Source organism: Falco biarmicus, chromosome 12 (genome assembly GCF_023638135.1).
Source record: "Falco biarmicus isolate bFalBia1 chromosome 12, bFalBia1.pri, whole genome shotgun sequence".
Classification (NCBI taxonomy): domain Eukaryota; kingdom Metazoa; phylum Chordata; class Aves; order Falconiformes; family Falconidae; genus Falco; species Falco biarmicus.
In genome coordinates this window covers 19057112-19074987 of record NC_079299.1, presented here as the reverse complement: position 1 = coordinate 19074987, position 17876 = coordinate 19057112, and the positions used below count along the sequence as shown (strand labels likewise).

Below are 17876 nucleotides of genomic sequence, written 5' to 3'. Positions count from 1 at the left end.
GAATTAATTTACCTTGGAAAGTATTAGTAGATTAAGTCATAAATCTTGTGTTATTGAGTGGATGTAGTTTCTGGAAAATAATGCTGAATTGTTAGTATCAGTCTTAGAAAGACTTCCACATTATTTCGTTCCCAGACTCTTATAAGATAACATAGACTACTTGCACTGAGATGATTGCTCAGGTATTTTTGGTGTGGGTTTATTTATTTATTTATTTTTAAAGCACTGCAAATCATTTCCCCCTTGATTTCAGCCTTTTAGAAAACATCTTGCTTTACCTTCAGAAATGTTTGCGATGTTCAGTTGTTTTGACTCGAAGCCAAACTCAAAATGTTTAAATTTAAAATTGTCAAAGGGAGACACTTCAGAAAAGACACTTTGTTGTTTTTCTTTCATTAAAAAGACTTCCTTTTGAGTCTTGTTGATAGTTTAAACTGACTATGTTTCATTTAAAGTGTTACTTTTGTTACATTGGGTTTTCTTTTTTTTGGTCAAACCACAACAAACAACAAGCTCACAGGTGCTCTGTCGGGCAATGTGTTTGTCTCTGTCTGTGGCAGTCCTGTAACATCCCACTGAACAGGTGTCAAGTTTGCCAGACAGGTAGTTTTATGACAAATAAACATAAAAATGAGGAGGAATACTGCAGTACTGTTCATCTGCAAGCAGGAGGTGGACCTCCAATGGACTAGCAGGATAAATACTAATAACTTTTGTACTTTATAGAACAAGATGGAACATGCTGTCCTTCTCACTGGGTATGCAGAACTCATTGTAGGTAAACAAGGACTGCATTTTTAAGTGAAACAGAGGCAAAGATTGGTGTCAGGATAGAGAAACAAAGGGAAGAACTGAGGTTTTAAGTAATATTTTTTTATAATGTGATTAAAAGCTTTTGGAACCCAATAGCTTGGTTTTCCCTCAATTTTTAAGGACAACTTGGAGTTCCGATTACACCTACGATATGAGTTCCTAATGCTGGGAATTCAGCCTGTCATTGACAAGCTAAGAGGACATGAGAATGCCACACTGGACAGGTAAGACATTTTTTCTGAGAACAGTTACTGAACAACAGAAAGAATTCTTAAAAACTCTTCTCTGTTTGGGGTTTAGATTTAAGTACAAAACTGTCTCTGTCTCGTCCTAAAAGTTACTCCCTTTAAAGACAGAAAGGAGATATGTCATTACAATTAAAATCAGAAGATGAAGTAGGAAATGTGCATATTGAATTGGCAGTGGCTGTGGCAAGGAGTTCCTGAATTGCTTTCCTTCTAAGCTGGGGATGGCAATGAGAATGAAAAAAAACCCTTTCTTCTCTTGTAGCAAAACTGGGAAAACAGCCTGTCCTGGTAGAAGGGAGGGAAGCCAGTAGTTCATTGAGTTCATTGAGACTGAGTAGATATGGTCAAAATGCAGGTTCTGAGTTTCCAATTTTTTTCTTTATGCTCAGTCTATTTTTGTGATCTAGCTAGTATCACAACCTCCCAAAGAGCGGCTGTGGTACAACTATGAGAGAAGAGGCACTTGCGGTGAGTGGTAGGGTAGAGATGCCAAGGGGGCAAGAGAGAAGAATGAGGAGCATCTTCAAACAGCTCTGCTACTGCACAAAATGTAACACTGAATGGCACCTTTAAATTACTGTGTTAAAAGTTATACGGATAATAAATGTTTTCTCCACTAGCAGTTCTGTGTTTTGCCACAGTAATTGGAGCTACTAATGACCTTAAATTAAACCCTTCACAAAGCCACATGCTGAAATAAACTTGGAGTAAACAGTCTGAACAATTTGACTGAGACACTTCAAGAAGCTAAAAGACTGAGGAACTAATGAGGAGCCTCGTAAAATCCATTTGCTTAACAAAATGAAGCATTTTAATGTGTAAGGGCAGGCAGCTGTGGGAAACTACCTTCTCCTGTGACCACATTAAGCTTTGCAGAGAGGCACTGAGCTGCTGATGTGCTGCTATCCCTTATTGTCTGCTACTCCAAGCCCCTTCCTACAGAGCAGGGCTGATTTGTAAGTGTCTGATATCTGGGATTTATGTTTGCCAAGGCACATAGTGCAAAACCTATGGGTCAGGCCTATGCCTCAGCTTACAAGGCACTGTTTTCTCACTGTCTGGGAGCTGCTATGGGGTGATAGAGCTATCCCTGGGGGCAAATGTAGTGTGCCTGAGATTCTGCATAGGCACTGTGTTAGCACCAGCTGCCTGTCATAAGGACTGGGCTCACATCTTTGAGCAGTTGGACATAACACACATACACCTGTGTATTAATGTCACAGGGAAAGATCGCGTACAGTTGTGTGTGTCCACAGTTTGCTGCAGAGCTGGAAACACTAATGTTACTTTTGATCCACAATATTATAACTGAGAAGAGAATCTCTCCTATAGGCAATCCATGTTGTAACCACAAATGTTTAGGAGGGGCTTAGGGGCACTTTCAAGTCTTACAAGTTACAGTTGTGAGGATAATAACAGAGGTTTGAGAGGCTCCCACATGCCTGGATTACACAGACTATATGCCAGGTCTATACAGAGGGAAGTGCCACAGCCTTTCTCCGCATCATCTGCTGTGCTCTGGTCTCCATGCAAGAGAAGTCCAGATATCAGGGTCCTGTGTGTCTCACCAGGTCCTCCAGATCCCAACAGAGGCATACTGATGTGCTTATCAATAGGCAAATGTGAAGACAGTTGTGAGCTCTGCTGTTTAACTAATCCACTGAATGCATCGCTACTCCACCATGCAAAAGAAACAACTTGTTAATGGTCTAATACATGGTTAACAAGTATGGCATGGGCTTTTTAGAAATATATTATCACTACAGGCATTGCCCTCATCACAAATAGAATATTCCTTTCCTACTTTATGTTTATTTTTAGCAGTTTTACTTCAACACAGTGACTTAGCACAAGGATTAAAGAGCACAAATACTTCAGCCAGCCATTCCTTTTGGCCTGGCACTGACCCCCATGAGTTGCCTTGCATATGTATCCCAGCACTTCATGTAAGAAAGGTTTGCCAGTTTCCAAGTGTTCTAGCTGGAAATGAGGTGTTGCTGCTTCTGTAGTGACATGCGTTTGACATTAAGTCTGAGTTACACCATGAATATTAGCAGGTTTTGTTTGTTCTGGTTTTGTTTTCTCTTAGGCACTTAGATTTCTTTGAGATGGTCAGAAATGAAGATGACCTGGAACTTGCCAAGAGGTTTGACCTGGTAAGTTTTTCTTTGGAATACCTGAACTTGCCAAAGCTGAGCATCCACTTTGGATGCTTGGTGCAACTTTCCTTTGTGTTCCCTGGAAACAATGATTGACTTTGGTGCTGAGAGTGGCTGGTGCTCTTGTTTTCAGTTTCTCATTTAGCAAGTAAGGGGGTCTGTGATGTGTGCATAATGAAAACAATGATCACAGACAGGGCTCCTGCCAAGTATCTTTGACAAAGACTTCTTTCTTATGTTTAGCTGAAGGTTCATGAGTGGAGTGTGTTCTCAGTCCTGCGCTCATGTTCTCAGTCCACATGATCCAGATGCATTCTAGTTTCAGACATCCCTTTTACAGGACTATGGGTGAAGCTTATGCTCTTCTCTGATACTTTTCCCAAGATTACGGGAAACTCTTCTGAAGACTGTCACCTCAGAGCCTGTGGAGAGGATCAGTATTTCAGACTGGGTGGATTTTAAAGATGAACATAAAACAAGGACAGTTTCCACAACCTTTAGCAAGAGTAAGAGGCTATAGGGTATAGAACAGTTACAGTTTCCTATTTCCATGACCAGCTCTTGCCACACAACAACACAGAACAACTAGCCCTTTCCTGCTTAGCTTCTAATATTTGTGCCACCACTTTCTAGGACCCAAATGCTTTCCTTGCTTCAGAACAGCTCTTGGTGGCTTTGCATGCCTCCCACCTTTCTAGCCCTTTACTTTGGGAATCTTTTTCATACTGGAGTGGAGATGGCAGTGCTGGTCTCAAAGACCCATGTGCTTGCTACTCACTGGAACTTGCAGCTGGACATTGCAGGAGATTCTACAGAGGTCCAGTTGCTGGAAATTCACCTGTCTCTGTGTTGATCAGATCTTTCACAGTTAGTTGGGCTTTCACTGTGCATAGTTTTTTCTCTTGTTCTTTCACTACCTTCTCTCACTGCAGATCCACATTGATACAAAAAGTGCCTCTCAGATGTTTGAGTTGATCAAGAAGAGATTGAAGCACACAGATGCCTATCCTTATTTGTTATCCATCCTCCAGCACTGCTTGCAGATGCCATGTGAGTACATCACAGTTCTCCAGAGCAAGGGGTACTAAAGAACTAGGTGAAGCTTTGGTGTAGGTAGAGGGTCACAGATAACCAAGGAACACACTGCTCGGGTCTTCCATTCAGAACTTGGCAGTGGCTAAGGAATTTGTTATCTTACCACTGACTCCATCCAGCAGATTTTTGTTGCAGTACTTAAAGCAGCAGCTTGACCTCTCTGCACTTGCAAATAAAATTAAGTAGCTGAGACATTCCAGTTAGTCACTGACAGAGCTTTTAATGATTTTAAACTGAAAGTTCTAAAAAAGAAAGAGCCTTTGTGCTTTAGACAGGGAATTCCCTGAAATAGATATCATTTTGAATATTAACAAAATGCACTGAGGAATTTTTCTGGTGAAACAATACAGCACTGAAAGCTGTTCTGTCACTGGGAAATTCCACAGTGAGTCTTCAGGCTGCTATCTCATGGCAATGTATTGGTGCAGAGCTCCTGAACTCAAACTGAAAAATAACACTGGCATTTGTTTTCAAAAGAAGCGATAGGAATCTTCTTGGTTAACTGTAATAAAACAACTCATTGATGCTTCCAGAGTGTAGCAGCTGAGCAAAGGCATAGCAAGATTACTAAAAAACTGCCTGCCTTGATCCTTTTAGGTATCAGATGCTGATCTTCATTACTTTCAGCTGTACTTGGGCAGTCAAAATGAGAAGGGAACATGGAGGAGATGTACTGTGGTGTGCTTTTTCAGAAAGTAATGTGGTATATTTTCAGGCACTCTTTAGGTTCAAGTACTGCCGTCCACAAATTCAAGCAGTTGTTTGTCCCACTGGTCTCCTTGATATTACTTTTTAAGACAGTATTTGAGCTTTAAGTATTGACCTGGATTTTTGGTGGCAGGACTAAGCCCTGCTAGGCCAGGAGAGGATTGTACTGGAGCAGCTCTGAAGAATCTGAAGGTCTAGGTTATGCAACTCAGGGAGCTGAGGTGAACTTTATGTTGCTTTGGCTCTTCTGGTTTATATCCATGCGATCAGTCCAGGTGGTTCAATTTCTGTTCTTTCCACACTTTTTGGTCGTGTTTGTAGAAATTTTTAATGCCAGTTGAATTTTGCTGGCCTGCAGATAACCAAGCATGCATATAGAACATCTGATTGTATTTACAGTGCCTGGTTACGATGTTACCTGGGTACCAAAAGAAAACCCCAGCATCAAGCCACAGAAAATACTGAGTAACAGCTATCACAAAGGAATCACTTCTATACATTTGAGGTGCAAGTTAGAAGTTAGAAATAGTCTGTCAAAAGGGTTACACAACCTGAATGTGCAAAATCAGGTGCAGAGTTGCCCGTGGTTGTTATGTGCTGTTCCCGTATGCCGGATGTTTGTAACTGATCTGCTAGCAACAGTTCGCAGTTAGGCTTTGTGTTCTACAGTTTACTCCATACAGGATTGAGTTGGAAGGTGGAAAGGAAGGAATGCCAGTCAGCAGACTGGCCAGCAGCAGGCAGGTCTGTGGACTTTAGCATGGAAACAGAAGTTCTCATGGGTTGGTCTTTTTCTATACAGATAAGAGGAATGGAGGAAACTTCCAGCAGTGGCAGCTGTTGGACAGAATACTTCAACAAATTGTTCTTCAGGATGAGCGAGGAGAAGATCCAGATATAGCTCCATTGGAAAACTTCAATGTCAAAAATATAATTAAAATGTAAGCTGCATTATTGTTGTTCATTTTTGTTATGTGGGTATAAGTATATGATAAGTATGCAGGTGCTTAGAAAATAAATTATCATATCTGAGGAGTTTCTTATTTTAACTTACAGCTTCTCATGATCTTGTTGGTCTTCTAAATGGTTTTCTTCTAATGGCATCTCAACTAGACAGTATTTTCTAGCAAAGTCCTTGCCTTTGACTTCTAATTTCTATTAAATATTAAGCTGCTTGGAAGAGCAGAAAAAATACCCATGATGTTATAACAAGGCTTCCTCATGTGCCTTTTTTCATTCAGAATGTTGATGAAAGTTTTCATTGATATTTAAAATAAAAAAAAAAAAAAAGTGGTCATCTCTATTTAGATTTCATTCCTCACTAATGAGCACATAGTTTAGAAAGATTTTGAATAGTGGAAAGCAGCCCCCACCTAGCACACAAAACTTTTTACCTCTTCATAAAATGTCTGCATGCTCTCACCCACAGACTTGGCTGAGGGCACGACCATTATTTTTTCCCATAGGATGCATCATTTGAGAAGTCTAGCTACATGAGCTGGCTCTCATCTCAACTTCCCTGTTCTCAGTCCTTTTTTAGCCAAACTTTTGGACTCTTCATTCCATCCATCTGCCTCTGCAGGTAACTCATGGCCCATTACCCTTCTGAATTATCCACTGAAAAGAGTATTTTATAGAACATAAGCCTCATATGAAACCAAATTCTCCTGTACTAAAAAACTTACAGTCTCCCCTGTTACAGGCATGAGCCAAAATCAAAACTGATTTCTCATTATGGAAAAATATGCTGGTGTTGATCTCTTTCTGTCTGCCTGGATATTAGACTTCATTGTAGACCTCGTGCCTGATCTTCCCTTTCTACTTTCATAGCTACTCCTCATTCTGCGTATCTAATCAATCCCCAGCATGCTCTGCATATTTTCTGTCAGTAATAGGAAATAGCTGTGCCAGTATGAGATATGAGTGTTGCCTTGTTACTGATGTATTACCCAACAGATAAACATCCTCCCTCCTTGTAAGAAAGAAAAAATAGAACCGCAGAAGTAGGAAAAAAGATGGCAATCTGGTCTTGTATTAAGGGTGGGGTAATTTATAACCCACAGCAGCTATGATTATTTTAGTGATGACTTCCTTCTTTCAAAATAAGTAGACCTGGCATTTTGAAAGCATTACCTGAAGACAAGAACATATCAGGATTCCTTCCCCAGGCATTCCTTTATTCCTTTTCAGGAATTTGAGCAACAGCCATCACATTTATATTAACTGTTGGCTACAGTATGGATCAGGATCTGGAACCAGACTGATGACCAGTATGATCCTGTAAAACCATGTAAATTCACCAGGTTCCCTTTTGATAATCACTACACAAAATGGCCACTTGCCTTTCAGCCTGGGTAGCCCAGAACAACTTGAAATTATCTGATTTCATCTTTCAGGCTGGTGAATGAAAATGAAGTCAAGCAGTGGAGGGACCAGGCAGAGAAGTTTCGGAAAGGTGAGTGTATCCTCTGTGCTTGGGAAGGCGAAAGAGGAAGCAAGACTGATCCTGATTCAGTCACAGAGCAGCAAGCAGCAGAGCTGTGCACAACTTTTGCTTTTGTGGACAAACCCTGCTTTGTTCCCTCTAGTAGATTTTTTCTCATGGTGATCAGTTTATGTGTTCAATAGGATGGGGCTTCCCTCAGTCTTCACATGAAGTGATTTTACAGTCTAAGTGGAACTTGGGCACTGCTGTCTTGATAACTGAAGATCACTGTCAAGATAGTCAGACTCCATTTTCTTTTTCATACTGTCATACATCCCCAGTTGAATATTTCAGTGTAACCTGCATCTCTTTGGGGACTGTTCATGAGCTTTATTTCACCAGCCCCATTTGCCTCTTACCCCTAGATCATGCTGAGCTGATGAGCAGGCTAGAGAAGAAGGAGCGGGAATGTGAGACAAAGACCCAGGAGAAAGATGAAATGATGAAGACATTGAACAAAATGAAAGACAAACTGCAGAAGGAATCCTTGGAGCTGCGCCAGACCCGGGACCAGATGAACGACCTGGTGGCTCAACTTAATGAGTTCTCGGTATGAGACTGGGACTATTCCCATCCTCTTTTGAGGCCTGCTAACTAGTGAATGATGAACAAAAGCACGTTATGAGTGAAACATTTTCTATGGTTGGTACAGAGAGAGTCTGTCTAGCCCGCTACAAAGATGAATATTTAGAAGCTGCTCAGCTTTTAGCTGGGACTGAAATCCTAGAGCTGGTGGTATAGAATGGATAATGCATGGGCTGCTTCATTCCTTCTCTTCAGCCACCTTCCTTGCAGAAGCTGCTGAGGCACGCATGTCCTCCTCCAGCCATATTTTTGCTGCTGAGTAGGGTGGCTTTGGTTGTTATTTCAGTGGAATACAGAGAAATCTCCCAGATATGAACATAAATTTAGTGAGAAACAGGATTCCTGTCATGCTTCAAGAGCATCAGTACTGTCTTGGAGCTCTGCAAAAGCAGCATTTGCAGTTGCTCCCTCCCGCTTGCTGCTCCTTCTGCCCCAGCAGTGTGCCTGAGCCTCAGCTCACCAGGACAAGGCCCTGAGGAGTTAGATATTGCAGAAAGCAGGTTTGTTCTCTCTTCTCCACTGCCACTTTCTATTAGTGGGGCCTAATGACAGGTATTCAGTATTTCAAACCTTAAGGTTTAAAACTCAGGAGTTCAAAAGTTCATAAGATAGAACTTTTCTCTTTTTTCATACATAAGGAGAAAATAATATATTTTGGCTTCTTTTACTAGCTTTCTGTTTTTCTGAGCCATTTATGGTTCCTTTTTTCAAGCTCTTCTCCACAACTTCAAGGGCTTGAAACTTTCTCTTAAATGAAAGCTGAGATTCCTCCCTTTATTGCATGGCTTTGAGTGCAGGAGGCTTTAAAGAAAACATCAAATATTTTGAATCTTGTAATAAAATCACATCAGCTGGCAACATGGAGTTATTGTGCCTTTTAAACTGTTTGCTTTCTTTTTTCTGTGTGTTTTTTATTTTCCAGCAAGGGGGCAGTATTTCCTTCCCACCCCCGCCACCGCCCCCTCCAGGTGGCCCATTAGCTTTGTCCTCTTCCCACACATCTGAGAATTTGCCACCACTGCCCCCTCCTCTGCCTTTCTCCAGCTGTCCCCCTCCTCCTGCTCCACCACCTCCTCCAGGAGGACCTCCTCCTCCACCAGGAGCACCACCTTTCTTCAGCATGGGGATGCCACCCCCTTCAACAGCCACCTTCAGCAGCAGTGGTACCAGCCTGAAGAAGAAATCTATCCCACAGCCTTCCCACCCACTGAAATCCTTCAACTGGGCTAAACTGAGTGAGGTAAGAAATTGTATGCTCTCAGCAATTAATTTACTTTCTAAGGATAACTCGGTGTTGATCAATGCCATGAAGTGCAAGGTGACAGAAGCAAGTGATACTGTGGCTTTCTGTGGGTTGAAGTCAGTAGGAGTCAGTAGCTGTCTTGAGGGAGTCTCCTCAGTTCTCCACCGGTGCAGTATATCTCCTGTGATGACCGAGGTGCTAGTTAGATTGAGGGAGCTGCAGTAGATCTGGGCATGCAATCTGTTAGGCAAAGCTGTAGTAGGACTGAATACTTAAGCCAGAGATGCACATCTCCAGGACTGGTGTGCCAGTCCCTCACTTGCACATCAAGGAAAAGGATGGTCAGAGCCAATGTGGGCAAAACATGGTGAGAACCAACTCCAAAATCAGCCTCCTCTACCCTGGCAGGAGATTTCCCCAAGGAGAGATAGGTGGCCTGATTCTCCCCACCATTTGTTCGTCACCACAAGGGAAGCTGCCCTTCTCTGTGCATGGTTACAACTGTCTCTTGGCAACCAAACTCCAAATTTGCAATCAAAACAGAGGACTTGGATTCTTCCTGTTGCACTCATTTTCTGCTACCTTAGTTGGTTCTCCTTCCCCTGCGCTTCTCTCTCTTCCTTCTCTGCCCCGCCTCCTTCACTTCAGGTTTTAATTTTTTGTTAAACTGATTTAGAAAGGAAAAAAGTGTCTGTGTTGAGCTTGGATGGCTGCCTAGAAACCCAGGTTCTCTTTTAGACTGAAACTCACCCAGGGCCCAACTCTGGCATTTGGAATGAGTGTCCAGGGACCTCTGGAATGCCACAAGAATTCTCTCTCCCCCTCTCTCCTTTTCTTTAAAATAAAGTGAAGTGAAATATTTGCTGCACCATCTGTGCTTGTCTGTCAAGGCCACGTGGGGGGTGTGGGAGAGAATGTAAGGATGGGGATTTATTTTCCTTTGCAGAACATGGGACTTAATGCTCTGAAGAAAAGAAATAATAACTAATATATGTATATATATGAATGTATATGAAAAAGAGAGAGTCACAGGTGTTTCTGTTTAATGTACAGTAACCGTAGGCTTATCCTGCCCTCTGGTTAGGAGTGAAGGCAGCTGTGCTAATAAAACTGAAGACCTGGGTGGTGAGGTGGGTAAAAGATGCTATTTTGAGGAAGGCAGAATAGTTGGAAAAAAGGGGCATAAGAGGGCGTGGGCTTAATTTTGGTGTGTTTGCCAGGGTTAGTGTTTTGACCTAGTAAGGTCTCTGCAAAACTGCAGAGCTGGTGGTGCAGACACAGGTGGCTTGCCTTGTTATTTGGGTAACACTTTGTTATGGAATTATTTAATTCCACTGACTCTTGGAGGAAGCACTATGTTTTTGGCCATCCTGATCAGTTATCCTAGTTCCCCTGCTTCAGTACCAGGCACTTCCTTTCTGTTTGCATGGATACGAATCCTCTGAATGCAAAGTGATGGGTGGGTTGGATGGCCTCATCTTGCCTTTTGTTACCATCACAGCACTTCTGTGGTTTTCTGAGCTGTCAAAGTAGCCATACTTAAATGAAGACTCACAAGCACACTGGCTGGGAGCAGTGTATCCCGAGTTTTTTGCGCACAGAAAACTGAGGCCTGAAAGTGTGCATAGTATTACTGTGGTTTGTGGTAGTGTTTAACTTCCAGTTCACACGAATACAAATATTCCCAACAAAAACATTTTGAGGAAAAATACATCTGACACCACATATATGTTTTTCTTTTTTGAAAAACCAGTCTAGTTAGCAAAAAGCACAGGCACATCTGCACCATGCAACACAGTGAGGTGAGGTGGCACAGTGCTGGAAACAGAACTGTATGCAAACTTAGGTCTGCAGCCAGGTGAAATATGTTATTCAGCTCTTAGGTATCTCTACATACTGTTTAGACCATCCTTCTCGAAGCAGTTAGTACAGAGTCTTCCTCCTAAGCTTTCTTAAGTGAGTGTGAAGATGATGCCAGGACTGAGGCAGCCCACATGAGAATGAACCTCTTTCTGTTCATGCAGCCTGCCTCAAGGGAGTGAGAGAAAGCCAGCAGAGGCCAAGAGGAGCATGGACAGGGCTGGCTGAGGGGCATTTGTCTGCAATATGCTTTCTCAGTAGTGGAATCAAGGCTGTCCTCCACGGCTGGCACCTTTTTTCCCAATGCTGATAGTGTCTTTGGAAGGAAAGGACTGAGTTGCTGGGTGTTCAGAGAATGATCAAATATAAACTCGTAGCAGTTGACGAAAACAGATTGTTCACAGTTCCCACGGGCACCATGAAAAAAGGTTTGACTGGAAAGTATTCCTGCTTCTAACAATGAAACTCAAGCAACCCACTGATATCCTTTGGGAATTAAAGATTTTGTACTAGCTTTGATGTAAGCTGGTGATCAAGCACAAAGCCATTTAGATGCATGGATAGGCTGAGTTCTGATGAAGCCCTTCTGCACCACAGCTCCATTCATACAGCACTGTAGCATCGTCTCTGAATTCCATTCATACAGCACTACAGTAGTGCTGGTGCCAAGGACCTATGTTTTTTAAGAAAAAAATATATTGCAGTGTAACCACTGTAATATCCTGGAAAGATTCCTTTCTTTGTTTCTGGACAGCAAGTGGAGTTTGCTCTCTCACTCTGAATTTTACACAACACCCAAGGTCAAACAGGGACCAGACATTTATGGCTAATCCAAATTATGCACAGATTTCAAGCACACTGGAAAAATGGATTAATATAATTACCTTTTTAATAACTATAAAAATATTGATTTGAAGTTATCAGAGTAAATATAGTCAACCTTCAACTGCACTGCTTGCTATCTCATGACTGGAGAAATAGCTTCCCATTAAGTGTCAGGCTGGTGTTGACTCTAGTCAATGATCTGAAAGAGCTTTCTTTAGACAGCCCTAAGTAGACATGGGTGAAATTGTCTCAGAAGAAAGATATTTGTTCTACATACCACATAGGATTTTTTTTAGAAACAATACCACCACCAACCCCCCCCAAAAAAAACATCACATAAACAGAAAATGTTCATTTTGACACTGAGTTTTCTAAAAAATGTTTCTGTAAAGTTATTGATGATCCTGATTTCTGGAACTTTCTTCCTGAAGGCAGCCTGAGGATCATGGCAAACAATGATGCAGGACTGCTGCCAGAGATTCAAAATTAATGGAAAGATTTCTACAAAATCTCAGTGTGAAGCTACTCATAGTAGCCTTGGTGGTGCCTAGTCCTACAGCAAGATAAAACAGCTGTCTCAATTAACAAACATGCCAGAAATACAATTTTTGCTCAAACTGGATTTTTCTTACACTGAAGAAAGGATCTGATATCAAGATAGAAATCTGAAAAACACACTCTGTTCATATCCCTTTTTTCAGATTCATTATGGAATTATGGATTAAAATTTTAAGTGGCTTCATTTTTTGATGGTTAATATTTTACAAATATTAACCTACTAGTAAGCAGAATTGCCTGCTCCAGTATTTACAGGACACTCATTGTTCCTATGGTTTCTGTGGACCTGCAGGACAAATGAAAGGCTTTCCCAAAGTACTGTAATTTTCACTCATGCTGTGAGGTTACTGAAGCATGATGGACTTTGGTGGCTTGCAGAGTATCATTATTTATCTTTCAGGGTAAATAAAATAATCTGTTAGATGTAGCAGAGGACAGCTTGTTATGATTTGTAGCTCCATGAAATACTGTCATTCTCTGTCTTGGTAGGTCTCAGCAAATTGAGCCTCATTACAAAGGTGAAATGATGTAACTGCAACAGCTACAGCAAGCAGATTGTTAAATGCAACGTACCCAGAACCTCAGCTTGATGGAACAAATGCCTTGTCAGTACTTGTTCTGATAATAAGAGGTTTACTTATAAAATATATGCTACCATTTTGCTAGAGGTTGCTGGGAAATGTAGTTCATAGCATTTGTTTCTCAACGGTGGCCAAGACTTTGCAAAGCAGAGGAACCACAGATCTTGGAAGACTTGTAGAAGGAGTAGATAGATAAGTAAATAAATAAATATGGGAGGAAAAGCATGTTATGGATGAAGTGACCTTTTTTTTTTTTTTTTTTTTTTTGTGTGTGTGTATGTGTGTGTTAAAGTGAGAGAAAAAGGAAAGAAGAAATAAAGAATTTACTTTATTTTAAAATTGATATTTAGGGACCATAAATACTTTTTATGGTGCTGAGGGAATCATTTATCATAGCAAGCACATTATGCAAGCCTGTTTCTCTTAAAACGCTCAGTCTCTCTGGCTGATGACAAGGAACTATCAGCCAGTTAATCTATAACTGAGTAGCAAGAGCTCAGTGTAGGAAATTATCTGGCAGCAACATGATAGTTTTCAAGGGCAGAACCTAGGGTAGAAATAGAATGGACAGCACCATTGCAAGTGTTTTGTGTAACTAAGGTTGTTTATACCTTTGCTTGCCTTTTTTTTTCCTTTGACGGGATTGAACCATTTGGTTTTTAAGCACTAAAATTGCATTGCTTGGCTCAAAGTTCTGTTTGTGTGCAGCATTGCAATGGTGCTGCTTTGGAATTTGTTTTTCTGCTACAAGTAGCATACAAACCATCCTGTACAGGACCAGATTCAACCAGGGTCTTAAAATGAATCTGAATTGAAATGAGAATAATTTTAACTTCCTTGGGTGGTTTTTTTTCTGGGAAAGCATGGTCAAGAACCATTATCTGCAATCCCTTTGTGAGTTTCAGAACTGCCTGTTCCAGCACCTCTGCAATTCATTCAGACTAGCCCATTCTGTAGCACGTTCTCACTGTTCTTGCCATTTCTGGGGAAACTTCACTCCCAGGAGAGTTTTGCAGCCAGACAGGTAGATGGGCAAGGCTCTCCAGAGTAGCTGTCTCTTGAGTCACATCCAGCCTTTGGCCAAACACAGCTTATAGCTTTTTGGCATCCTCAGGGCTCTATCCCAGTGGTGACTCTAAGGGCTGCTTCTGAAGCCATGTGCACTAGCTCCTGTCAAGAAATATTCTTCTACTTCAGTGTTTGATGGAACAATCTGAAAGAGTGAGGAACTCTGAGAACTGCTCTGCTGTTCAAATGCATCCCTCAGGATTTATAATTCAAGGTTTATAAAGCCAGTCTGGAAATTGAATAAGAATGAACGCTCCTCCTGAATGCTTCTGGCTAAGATTGGTAGTGGAGTCTAGGGTTAGAGTAAAATGAAAAGTAACTTTGTTTCCTATTCCTTTGGCTGAGATGAGCCTCCCAAACTCATTTGTCATGTTACAGCCACAGGGTCATGACATTTTTCCTACTGTGGAACGAAGAGCCACAATGATTGCAAGGAATGGTACAACGATATTGGTGAGCTTGTTCAGGGGTGGGTGCTGCTCCACTCTAGTATATGTTCTCGCTGTAAATAGCACTGCAGACACCCCTCCTTGCCCTCAGGCACTCACAGGCTGCCTCTGGAGGGAGGGTGTTGGTTTTCCTTCACAGTGTCTGCCCTGCCAGGAATTTCCTCCAGAACACTTCACACTTTTATTTCCCCCTCATTTCATCCTCCCATCAGGTTTTTTCCTTGCTCCTTGAGCCTTGTGGCTTAGCACATTTCTCTCATTCCTTTGATGATTGTGAATGGGAAGTAAAGCCTGTTCCTAATTAGTTCTGATAATGAAGTGTTAACACACTTTTCTGTGTAGGTACAAGTCAGGTACTTCAGAGCTGGAGCCTGTGTGAGGGTTTCGTTGCTATTGCTTGCTGTTCCTGGCTTGCTCTGCATCAGTGTTCTGCTGGCTCTTCACCTCCTGGGATTTGCTTAGGCCTTTTTACAATCCCTTCTGTCCATTTCCTTTTTCTTTTAATCAACACCTTCCTTATTTTTCCAGTTAATAAAGTACAAAAAATGTACACTTCATTAACTAAATGAACTGAAAGACAGTGTAGTCAGTTGTGAAGAGCAAGTCTTCCTTTTCTAAATAGGTAATTGCCCAAAGCTTGTCTCACACAACATGCACCTTAACAGTCAGCAGGAAGGAGAAGGTAGTTCAGCCTTTGTGTCCTCTGCCAGCAATGACATCTGTCCTGAGAACGTCAGCAGGAGACCCCAAGGCCACCTTCTGATTTAGGGTGACTGCTGATTAGCTAATTCATGTACTGCAAGAGCTGATTTGGTCCAGGGTTGGGTTGATGTACAGCAAAGCTGGAGGAAGTGTCTGTGCCTGTCTCCCTCCATGCTAGTCATTTGCCAAAAAGCTGGGATTCCCTGGCATTCGGGGGAATGTATCACACGGGCTGTTAACATTTCCAGTTAGTGTGGATGATTCTCTTTTAGAGATCTGGGTATAGATTGTATCTATCTGAGTCAACAAAAACCTTATGTAGACAGGGGAGATCATGTAATAGGAAACAATTAGACTTCAAAGACAGAGCCTTAAAAGTAAAATAAAATAAAATCTCAAAATACTTTCACAGATGGGCAGAATGAAAACCACACACCCTTTGGGCTTTACAACAGAACCTGGCAAAATTTGCAGAAGGGAAAATGTGTCTGGGGTTTGTCATGCATCAGTGCCCTTCCTAAGCTTTTTCCTCATGATGGTAACACTTCTTTCAGCATGACCACAATCATTGTGTCAGACAGATGGCCACTCTTGAAAGGAAACGTACTGTGGGATCATGGATATTGCTTGAGATGTGGTTTGCTAGTCCTGGAATGTGCCCTTTCATCAGAAGCTTGCTGTGATGAAAAATACTAAATACTCAGTATATTAAAAAAGAAAAAAAATAACAACAAGAAACCCCCCCAAAACACATCACTATTTTTTTCTCCTTTGACTCTTGAAACAAAGTGTGCCCTCTAAAATGACAGCGGTAGTACATGCAGTAGAACATAAAGGAACATGGCCGCTGAGCAGGAAAGAATGATCTGTCCAAGTGGGATTGGGTGTTTTTAGCTAAAAGCTTTTGCTGTCTCATTAAAATATGATCTTTTCTTCCAGGAGAGGATCCATGGCACAATCTGGAATGAGATTGATGATTTAAAGGCATTCAAGGTGCTGGATCTAGAAGATTTTGAAAAGATGTTCTCCGCATATCAGAGACACCAGGTAGGGGTGAATTCTTCCACACCTCGTCTTCCTTGAATTTCTGGGGAAGGAAGGAACACGTGACAGTGATCTGGGCCCTTGTCCACCTGCAGTCAGGCTGCATCATTTACTGCTTTGCCACTGTTCAAAAAATCACAAGGCCAAAAGAAGTGGGGAGAACAGCAGAGTATAACCTTCTGTTATCAACAGACTTTGTACTAATGGGCAGCTCTCAGAGGTAACAGCTCCTGACAGGTAATGCTCTGTTTGATCTCAGCAGCCACTGGCTTCCAAAAGCTCCCGAGCTTACATTTAGGTTTGACATCTATCTTTGTATATCTCCCATTCATCCACAGAAAAAGTGTCTGTAGTTGCCTGAGTACTGAGCAAGATGACTGAATTAGCTGTCTTTTACTTTGTCTATTTTTTCTTAAACAGCCAACTGACCTAACTGGCTAGGTGACAGAAACTGTCTGAATTACAGATTATAACACAAACAGCATACTTTAAAAGCAGCCATTTATTAGAATGTCCTTTTTTTCCTCCTCTTTTTCTTGGAAAGCAAGTCACCTTCAATTTATCTATCTCTGCTGAATGAAATTTAGCAGGAGAGGGATTGTACTTGCACTCCCTGAACTCCCCCAGCTTTCCTTGCTTTTGGAATATGTTTGGAGAAATTCAGTCTTTTGTACTCTGCAGAAATGAATCATTGCTCTGAAGTTTTAGGAAAAGACACAGACATGACTGCCATAAGCAGCCTTTATGATTAAGCTTTACAGTGATGATAACTACTTTATTAACTTATTTATACCTTAAAATTAACCAAAAAACCCCTTGTCTTTAGACTTTCCATCTGTTCCCTTCTCTCTCTCATTTTTCTATCTAATCCAATAAATATAATGAATAACTCTTTGATCTACTAGCTCACGGCCACATAGATAAACATCCCAACTTGAACTGTGAAGGATACGATGTTACCCTCCGTATGATGGGATTTCATTTCTCATTCTGCTCCTGCAAATAGCTGTTGCTGTTTCAGTGGATCCCTCTCTCTGTGAATCCCTGAAACAAGAACATAGTTCATAAAGGGGAAGAAAGGCACATGAAACTTCAGTCCTGTTAAATGATTGGTTTTAGATCCTGTGACCCTGTGCTAATGGCTTAGCTATGGTGGTGAGATCCTAGTTGTCTTGAAATATCCAGACTGTACATGGCAGCATCAAGGTGCCATTGCAATGTTTCAGGTGCAAACATTGCAGCTTCCTCACTAGAAATGACCTTGCAAAACCTTGCTTCCTTTGGGCCCCAAAATCCAAAGCCAAAGCTGTACTGGTCTGACGACTCTCAGTTAGAATCATAATATTTATGCCTGTGTTACTAGTCATGGAAAAGCAGCCTGGCCTGTTCAACCGTAAACTAACCTGACCCTTACCCCTGCCCACTGGAATGGAGCCATCATCTCAGTGACCTC

The 17876-nt window shown here is 41.6% G+C and overlaps 1 protein-coding gene across 4 annotated transcripts in view; it reads left to right on the top strand.

Annotated features, from left to right (window-relative positions):
* DAAM2 (dishevelled associated activator of morphogenesis 2) overlaps positions 1–17876 on the top strand; it is a 206381-nt gene that overhangs the window by 146770 nt on the left and 41735 nt on the right. For all 4 annotated transcript variants that reach the window (XM_056357500.1, XM_056357499.1, XM_056357498.1 and 1 more), the window contains 8 exons: positions 934–1037; positions 3151–3217; positions 4153–4270; positions 5826–5964; positions 7420–7478; positions 7874–8058; positions 9016–9333; positions 16319–16426. In XM_056357500.1, coding sequence (XP_056213475.1) covers positions 934–1037; positions 3151–3217; positions 4153–4270; positions 5826–5964; positions 7420–7478; positions 7874–8058; positions 9016–9333; positions 16319–16426 — 1098 coding nt within the window. The remainder of the gene's footprint in view (positions 1–933; positions 1038–3150; positions 3218–4152; positions 4271–5825; positions 5965–7419; positions 7479–7873; positions 8059–9015; positions 9334–16318; positions 16427–17876) is intronic.